The 9569-nt window shown below is 41.5% G+C and overlaps 1 protein-coding gene across 11 annotated transcripts; it reads right to left on the bottom strand.

The window, feature by feature from the left end:
• Positions 1-425: 425 nt before the first annotated feature.
• LOC139653779 (tubulin beta-4B chain) lies at positions 426-4593 on the bottom strand. 11 transcript variants are annotated; one of them, XM_071530750.1, is made up of 7 exons: positions 4475-4593; positions 4142-4250; positions 2931-3041; positions 2497-2741; positions 1884-2206; positions 1413-1757; positions 426-1096 (listed from the first exon to the last, which is right to left on the bottom strand). In XM_071530750.1, the coding sequence occupies exons 1-7, from the start codon at positions 4529-4531 to the stop codon at positions 949-951; spliced, it is 1338 nt and encodes a 445-aa protein (XP_071386851.1). In that variant the 5' UTR covers positions 4532-4593; the 3' UTR covers positions 426-948. The 11 variants fall into 11 exon arrangements, with proteins under 11 accessions (XP_071386851.1, XP_071386857.1, XP_071386858.1 ...); XM_071530756.1 differs by having other exon boundaries at positions 1413-1502; positions 2103-2206; XM_071530757.1 differs by having other exon boundaries at positions 1413-1507; positions 2135-2206.
• Positions 4594-9569: the final 4976 nt, after the last annotated feature.

Genomic DNA, 9569 nt, shown 5'->3' with positions numbered 1-9569 from the left:
AGTTTCATTCTAAAATGAGACATCCACCATTTGAAACGAGTGACAGAAAAATAAAACAAATGACAGTAAATTTTAAAGAACAGTGCATAACTAAGTCCATTGCTGATAAAATTAGAAATGCTTTTACAGGCTGGATCCTCCATTTAAGAAATACTTATATTATTATAATTTTTTTTTTATGTATGCCACTAAGGTCAAACCAAACCAGTGATAATATACTTTTAAGATGTGAATTGATGGCTGTCCACCAGCTAGTTTTGTCAGTTCCTGTAAAGTTTGACTGGATACATGACTTTTCCATGTGAGACAGACAAATGTTAACATCAAATTCTAATGACTGTACCGGTTACAACAGCAACACATGATGATCTACTAAGCCAAACCTATATAAAAAAACAAGAGAAATTTACAGATAAAGGTTTTTTTTTCAGATTTAATCCACACAGTAAAAGACCATTAACAAAAACATTCAGTCTATTAAAACCATCTCATTTTTTTCAACTTTAAAACATTGCAGAAAATGCACATTTCTGATAATGTACCAGTGGCCAATTTCGGACACACACTCTTTGCGTCTTTCAGTCTTTTAGTGCAATTTCTTGGAAGAGTTTTGTGCCTAAATGTCATACATTTTGGGGAAGCAAAAAATGTAAGTCCATATCATAGAGTGCAAGTTGTAGAATTTGGCAAAGGCTGTCCAGAATTAGCCGCTGGTACATTAACAGATTATAGCGGATCGACTTTTAGTAGAAATTTGTTTCAAACTTGCAGCCTCAGAGTCTGAGGATTAATACAAACCGTGAAAAAGAGGAGGAGTTACAAACATTCACACACAAAACAGAACGAGAGAAGCAGTGACAGTAGATAGAAACAGTGAAAACAGTGAACAGTGAAAACTGGAGAAAAACCCTTTGGACGCCTGCATAGACACACTCGGGACCTGGTTTTCTAGGCCATGTCCTCCTCCCCTTCCTCCTCAAACTCCCCCTCCTCCTCGGCGGTGGCGTCTTGGTACTGCTGGTACTCCGACACCAGGTCGTTCATGTTGCTCTCGGCCTCGGTGAACTCCATCTCGTCCATGCCCTCGCCGGTGTACCTGAAACACAGTCGAGGATGATGGTTTAATAATGACGACATTGGTAATTTTATGTTACAAAATTATAGTTTGGCAGGGAAAAACAACAACAAAAAACATCGCTCCTCAGGTTGAAATACTACTAGCCTCTTTGTATCTTTTGAATGCAGCAAAGTCATCGATGCACCGGACCGAGGGATTTAATTTTGCATTGTGAAATGAGATAAATGCAAGGAAAGCTTTTTACTAGTATACTGTTAGTGGGTATTTCCCAGTCTGAGTTCTGGGCACAGGGAGCTCTAACTAACTGGCGTGAACGACAGCCGTTCCTACGTACCAGTGGAGGAAGGCCTTGCGGCGGAACATGGCGGTGAACTGCTCGGAGATGCGCTTGAACAGCTCCTGGATGGCCGTGCTGTTGCCGATGAAGGTGGCGGCCATCTTGAGGCCGCGGGGCGGGATGTCGCAGACGGCCGTCTTGACGTTGTTGGGGATCCACTCCACGAAGTAGCTGCTGTTCTTGTTCTGCACGTTCAGCATCTGCTCGTCCACCTCCTTCATGGACATGCGGCCGCGGAAGATGGCGGCGACGGTGAGGTAGCGGCCGTGGCGCGGGTCGCACGCCGCCATCATGTTCTTGGCATCGAACATCTGCTGCGTGAGTTCGGGAACCGTCAGCGCTCTGGAAGAGGAAGGAGAGAAGATTCACTCTGAGGAACGGAAATTATTTTATTGCATACACAGGGTTCAAGCTATTAAAATGCACATTAAGGTCCTGATCCGGTCTCTGAAAACCGGGGCTCCGTACCTGTACTGTTGGCTGCCCCGGCTTGTCAGGGGGGCGAAGCCTGGCATGAAGAAGTGCAGCCTGGGGAAGGGCACCATGTTGACTGCCAGCTTCCTCAGATCTGCGTTGAGCTGGCCGGGGAAGCGCAGGCAGGTGGTCACCCCGCTCATGGTGGCTGACACCAGGTGGTTGAGGTCCCCGTAGGTGGGCGTGGTGAGTTTGAGCGTGCGGAAGCAGATGTCATACAGGGCCTCATTGTCGATGCAGTAGGTCTCGTCCGTGTTCTCGACCAGCTGGTGGACGGACAGCGTGGCGTTGTAGGGCTCCACTACTGTGTCCGACACCTGGAGTGGGGGGGGGGGGGGGGGGGGGGGGGGGAGAGAAAGAGGAGAAAGAGGGAATGAATGGGGGCAGAGAAAAGCAGAGGAAGGAGGGTGGAGAGGGAGAAGACAGATGAAGGGCATACAACAAAGATCAGAACATGATTCGCCTAGCATGACGGTCATGTCGATGTGTGTTCTGTTAGCCTCAATCCATATTCTTTACAGGGCAATTCTGGACTAACACTGACTGAAAAATACTAGCCTCAGACATACAGGCTTGTAACATTTGCATGCATTACGTGTTCCTGTACCTTAGGTGAAGGCACCACACTGAAAGTGTTCATGATCCGGTCTGGATACTCCTCTCGGATCTTGCTGATGAGCAGGGTGCCCATGCCGGAGCCGGTGCCTCCTCCCAGGGAGTGGGTGAGCTGGAAGCCCTGCAGGCAGTCGCAGCTCTCTGCCTCCTTCCTCACCACATCCAGGACCGAGTCCACCAGCTCGGCTCCCTCGGTGTAGTGGCCCTTAGCCCAGTTGTTACCTGCTCCACTCTGACCTGTGGATCACATACACACAGAAATATATCACTGCCATCATTTCAAAACCTCCCAACTCGTATATTACTTGAAATATGCCTATTATGTTGCCTCCTACGAATTAAAATATATTTAGCCAACAATGAAGATTGAATGGGTTAGCTGAGACAGGCTTATATAAAGATGAATGACCACATAAAAAATCTCACCAAAGACAAAGTTGTCCGGTCTGAAGACCTGCCCAAAGGGACCAGACCTCACAGAGTCCATGGTGCCCGGCTCCAAGTCCACCAGCACAGCACGAGGAACATGCTTGCCACCTAGTGATGCAAACACAGGGTTAAGAATTATTGGAGGAAGGATATACAAAATAATTTACACAAACAGTAAAATATAACAATCTCAGAGGGGACATTAAAGATCAGGATTTACATGGATTTACAGGTTCAGTTTAAGACAGAAATAAAGGGAAGGGGGAAAAACTGCACTGCCTATGATATTTACATTATGGTTTCTGTCCGGGACAAGGTGATAAAATTACAACAGCACTGAAAAGTCTGGCCCAGTGTAATGATATAACATTAATCTATTCACAAGGCATGGACCTCGGTGACATAATGTAAAATGTCAAAAGTTACGTCAATCAACGGTCTAAACTGCCGTTGCATTTGGCAAGATGGTGGCAACGGTTTCATGTAACGTTTACGTACGGCGTCAAGATCAAATTACGTAGGAGACGCTCTCTGTAGGTAAACGCGCGCTCCCCGGGTTCCTTAATACCTGTTCATATTACGAAGTTATAAATTCTTACGATTATAATGTATGTTGGCAGTAAGACAGCCAAATGTGATAGAGCAGACATGAGATCACGACACGCTATTAATAAGTAAAAAATAAATGTGTAAATTTGGTTAACGGACGACAGAAAATTCGTGGTTTGGATAGGAGTCTTATTACATATCCTGCTATTGTGTTCCCAACTTTTTCCCGCTTCTTTTTTTTTTTCCTGCGCTACTTATCATTGCGGTTGCTGATTATATAACGTTACTTCATTTTTTTTAGTGTTACATCAAAAATACATCGGCCGAAGTCGGTCACTTATATTATTCTGCAATTATTAGATTAAAACTGACTCAAAATTGTCGTGTTCGTCCCAGAAAATATATTTAATATAAAGGGTTGTTGATTTTTCGTATCAGGGAAACGGGACGACTGTAACTCGGTATATATTCAAACCTAGCAAGGAGCCACTGACTTCAAGAGTAATTCTGAGTAGTAGTCTAGTTTCTAGTGGATTAAGCACGCCTCCTGGTGGAAAATGGTGTAATTACCAACCATTCCCTGTAGTAGTTAATTCGGTTCCAAATGACATTAGATAACGTTAATCCAACTAACGCTAATGTTAATAAACGTTAGTTACCTGTTGCCTCGTTGTAATAGACGTTGATTCTCTCCAACTGCAGGTCGCTGTCACCGTGGTATGTCCCGGTGGGGTCGATGCCATGTTCATCGCTTATCACCTCCCAGAACTAGAACCGGGGAAACGAAGGAAGGACAGGTGTTAAATTAGCTGGCTAACTAGCTTGGCTTACCTTGGCAACGCAAACACAACGGTAGCTATGGGCACCAAAGCTAACATTAGCTTTGTCGCCAAGTTAAAGTTAACGTTAGCTAACTTACCTACCCGCCCAAACCAATTCAACATGTTTATAATGAATTAGGCGCACCGTTTAAACCACAAAATTATCCTAACCTTGGCTCCAATCTGGTTGCCACACTGGCCCGCCTGCAGATGCACGATTTCCCTCATTTTGGTCGAATATGAATAACTTCTGAACGAGTGAACAAGACAACGGTGCTCCCTTCCCAAAACTCCTGCAACGGACTAACCTGAAACGGTAGGAGCTTGCCAACCCGAGGCGGCCAATAAATACAATTGGTTCAACTAAATGTCAGTCATGTGAGCCATGCATTTCATTGGTCAATGAAACTTAACGCGTAGTTGTGATTGGATATTAGTTGGGGTGGGAACTCCGTTGCCAGTGGTGACAGAAATGGAAACATAATACACAGACAACAACTCCCCTCTCCCTCTCTCTCTTTCTGTGTGTGTGTGTGTGTGTGTGTGTGTGTGTGTGTGTGTGTGTGAACGAGTCAGTTCTAATACAATACTGGCTCAACATCAAGAAGTCGTTTAACTTTTGACAATGTTTACCACAAGACCCTCTCTCAAACAAAAATAAAAAGTTGGGCGATTTGATTTGAACAGGCAACATTTAGGGGACTTGAATGGGCATCTGTGGCAACACCTACCAAAAATATTTTTTCCACGATATCTTTGTTCCTTAGTATGATTCCTTTGTTCCTCACTGTGCTATCCACATTGATTTTTGACGGCTAACTTGATTTTCTTCTCCCTCGTTATACAATAATTTCATTTATAGCTTACTGTCGATCTCCAAATGTTGCTCGTGTGTCCAACAAAAATGTAGTCACCCTGAGAAGCATAGACTGAAAACACAAGGGTGGTTTCAAGACAAAACGATCCATTTAATCTAACCGGATGGTTGCGTTTTATACTGCATTTTTACTTACTTACTATACCTGTTTTTAGGGTAATATCATGATAGTTTAATGTGATTCATGTCCATATCAACAAGTGTTATTGTCCGAGACAGGGGCGGGTTGTACCTTCCTCAGCCATGAGAGGGTGGTGGAGAACTTTGTGAAATCCACCTAGAAATACCTATAATACATCCACGAGAAATACACCCTCCTGCAGAAAAGACGACGCAACGGACCCATTCATTGTCAGTCCTTTACAGCGAATCAATCCTGTATGAATTATCAATATATGGTGGCAAATTAGCGATGACTTCGCATTTAAGAATAGAGTTGTTCCTGACAGATGTAGTATTTTCATACCTCCTCTATTGCAGCAGTCATATTTTATGCATTTTACATCAGAGACACGACAATATCAGTTTTATACCTTTAGTGTCGGCGTTTAAAAGAGATAGCAGAGGATGGTTTCGATCCATCGACCTCTGGGTTATGGGCCCAGCACGCTTCCGCTGCGCCACTCTGCTGTATAGACACCGCTATGACATTAATAGTGTTTTAAACCTATAGAGAGGAGGTGTTTCATTATAGTAGGTGTCATACTCCCCCTGGAGGAGAAGAAAAATAGTACAACGCCACTATGATGTATTTGAATTAGCCATGAGTGAATATTTTGTAATTTGGCTGGACTGAGAAGTAAGATGTAATTTGATGATATAATTAGATGTCAAGAGTTTCTCTGCAAATCCTGCAAGGTAACGCCAAACCTCTCATAGGCTACAAGGTTCAGTAATTTGTGGACTTGGATCACAGAGGTGTGGCCAAGTCAACTTTGCTCGAGGCCCAAGTCAGTCTCGAGTCTTGAGGCACAAGTCTCAAGTCAAGTCCCAAGTCTGAATGTCAAGTCAGAACAAATCAAGAGTCCGGTATCAATTTAATATCTTAAAGAAAACTAAATATCTAGGACTTTTCAATGCAATATGGTTTTAATAGGATAAAAACTTGGTAAGAGCATCATGAGTTTGATTTCTATAATCAGTTTCAGCTTCAATAAATTCAATCATTCCATACAAATTCAGAAAACAGAATTTAAATTCAGTCGTCTGCTGGAACAAATCTCATCACTTTCAATCTGAGTCATTCACATAAACACAAGATCTCAAGTCAAGACTTTATAAACCTTTTCAAGTCATCAAAGTACAAGTCAAAGTCAAGTCCCAAGTCACTTGTTTCCTATGCAAATCAGGAACTTTGTAGAGTCAAGTGTAATTTTCTTGACAGTAGTGCAATGTGTAGTGACGTGCATTTCTAGAAAATTCCTTAAACTGCATTGGAAACAAGTGGAGTTATCTCACCTCACTGGCAGAATTTGTCTCTTGGTTTAAGAAAAATAAGATTTGAAGGCTAAATATGACACTATGACTTGGAAAGGTTATGAAAAGTTAAGATGGACGTTTTCTTGCAGCATATTTTTGTTTTCTGGTCTTGTTTAAATGTTTCATCTGTGCTCTATTTTTTCAAGATGAACTAGACTGATAAATCCTCCATCTGCTGTTGAATGGAGTCACAGGATGAGGGAAAATAACGGAACAACACCCCCGGCAGCCCAGGCCAGTACAGACACATCCTGTTCCAGGGTGCAAAAGGCCGGCTGCACTGCAAAAAACTGACAAGCCTGTTAAGTTATTTTATCTTGCATCCAGACTTATCAAGTTTATTTTAGGATTTTTTTTTTAGAGAAATCATCTTGCACTGGCAGACAATTTTACCGCTTGCAACAAATTTGATTTTTTTTCAGGAGAATGTGACTTGTTTCAGGACATTTAGTGAAATTGCCTTGGAGAAACTTTCTTGTTTCCAGATTTTCTTCATTGTTTTTTGATGATTTCTTGAAAGAAGTAATTTTGGCGTGTATGAAGTGAAATTTACTGAAACCAGCAAGATTATCTACCAGTGCAGTGAGATAATTTGACTAAAAATATCATGAAATAAGCTTGATAGGTCTGGAAACAAGATACAATCACTGGACAGCTTGTCATTTTTTGCAGTGTGCTTTCTCCTTCCCTCTTCCTTTCCTGCATTGGTTGCATAATGAATAAAACAAACAACAATAACCATACTGGCACTCAGTGGAGCCTTAAAGATAGTTAGGGATGTTGACCTTCCTGTTGATCTTACTCTTTCATATCAACATACAAAATAAATTGGAAAAAAACGACATAAAATGATTTGTATGTTAATATTACTTTTTATTTGTCACTCTATTCCACATCTGACATCCAACTCCATATATAAAAAAACACACAATAGGTGGCAAACAAAATGGTTGGTGCAAAATGAAAGCAGAAGAACACAGCTGTGACGTTCAACTGAAATAACACATGGATGGTCATGTTGTCCCTCGTTCTGAGGAATCACCGCCTGCAAAATAAATCAAGTTGCCTTTAGCCGGTCGTGTTTAACGCCGGCAGCAACACTGCAGTGATGATAAGCAAACCACAAAACTTTAAAGGATACAATAGGAATTCCCAAATCCATTTCAAAATGACATTTCTAAAAGGTTTTTGGACTTTTAAAGCTGCACTAGGCAAGAGTTTTATGTAAGAATACAACCTTCTTATTAGTCTAAATCACAAAGTGGGGCTACAGCAGAGAAGACTGTCCCATCCCACCTGAACTGAGAAACCGTGGATTCACCCTGTTTGCTCAAATTATTATTTGGGTGTTGGGTATGGACACTGGGGGGAAAGTGACACATCAAAACGTAAGGGTGAAATACAAAACTGATGTCACGTTATGTGATTTCTGTTACTTCTCGCTGCCATTTTGGAGGAGCCACTGTGCCTAGTGCAGCTTTAAAATGGCCGCTAGATAATGTTATTATGGAAATTACCATTAATACCAATACCTCTACCCACAAAATACAGTACAACAGAGTTAGAGGAATTTACATGGCATCAGTCACAAAGACTCGATCTTGTATTAACTGACTGTCTTTCTGTCCAGCACCTAGTTTTAGTTTGGATGTGCGTGCTTTCTTGTATCTTTTATCATCAGTCACAAAGCAAACCTACAATTTACAGTAGAAAAAAAAAAGGTAAGAATTTTACACAACTCACAACCTGAACCCATAAATATAAATAAATGAGGTTAGAACTCAGTAGAGTGTCAGAGAAAACAAAACAATAAACCTTCCCGGCAGGAAGACTCCTTGCCCTGCACTCACAGAGAAAGATACCCATGTACAATACAAAGCACAACATGAGTTCAGTCAAGTCATGAACCAGACTCGCTATTATATACAATTGGAGAAGGTTAAAAACTTAGACTTATAATTTTGGCACTGAAATTCAGTTTAGCTGACTGTTTTTGTTTAGAACGAGCTGAATACATCCTCCAACAAATGCAGCTAAGATCAGCTCCGCCATAAACCAACATCCACTCTATATAAAGACCTCAGTAAGTAAGGTTGAATTACTCATTTCTGGTGACTTTTGAGGATAATAATTTTCTACCATTACTTCCATTACATATAATTCTTCAAATTCTGACTGTAAAAAAAAAAAAGGCAAACAGTCAATCAAACCTGGAGAATATAATGCCAGAGCAGGCCTGGGTGCACTTTCCATTCATTTCAGTTCAAAATGTAAATAGCAAAGTATATATATTTGCTAATGATAGAGCATTCATTCTCAGTTACTCCTCTGTTGATTGAACATGACAACCTTCTCATGCCAAAGATTTTTTACTGTTTGAAATTTGAAGAAAATCCCCAGGCCTTGATCCAAACCTTAAACCAAGCTGCCAAAAAACAGCAGTGAAAAAATACAATTATCGAGCCCCGCCAGAATGAACGGCACACTTCACAAAGAGAAGCCATAAAAGGCTATAAAAAAACCCAACAAAAAATAATAGAAAAATTGTTATTCACTAGAACTGCTTCAAGTATGACCCATCTAAATCACGAGACTCATACCTTAGAGATGCGTCTTGGTTTAGCCTTTTACTGCAGTCTCTTGAGTTTGGATAAGTTACTGAAACACACACACGCTAAACCAAATGTCATCCAAAGGATTGTGACAGCAAATAGGTGTACAGGTGTGTGTGTGTGTGTGTGTGTGCATATGTGCGTGTTTCTGTGTGTGTCTGTATACAACATACAGTACCTAGCTGGATGCATTATCCAGCAAAATCTCCCAACATCTCAGTGATGCCCCCTGTCATGTATGTTTGTATGGATGTATGTATTTGTGTGCGTGAATCTTGTGTCTACAGCATGTTGAACT

The sequence above is a fragment of the Centroberyx affinis genome, unplaced genomic scaffold (genome assembly GCF_046629955.1).
Source record: "Centroberyx affinis isolate AG114_WGS23_722 - 3 ecotype Tasmania unplaced genomic scaffold, CSIRO-AGI_Caff_v1 ptg001967l_1, whole genome shotgun sequence".
Taxonomy (NCBI): Eukaryota; Metazoa; Chordata; class Actinopteri; order Beryciformes; family Berycidae; genus Centroberyx; species Centroberyx affinis.
Note: the sequence above shows the minus strand (reverse complement) of the source record. Positions and strands in the feature narration are given on the sequence as shown.

Excerpts from the sequence above, each read along its gene's own strand:
- LOC139653779 (XM_071530750.1), bottom strand. The coding sequence starts at position 4,531 with ATGAGGGAAATCGTGCATCTGCAGGCGGGCCAGTGTGGCAACCAGATT. Across the intron at positions 4,251-4,474 it reads GCAACCAGATTGGAGCCAAG|TTCTGGGAGGTGATAAGCGA; the intron begins GTTAGGATAATT and ends CCCCGGTTCTAG. Across the intron at positions 1,097-1,412 it reads CGCAAGGCCTTCCTCCACTG|GTACACCGGCGAGGGCATGG; the intron begins GTACGTAGGAAC and ends ACTGTGTTTCAG.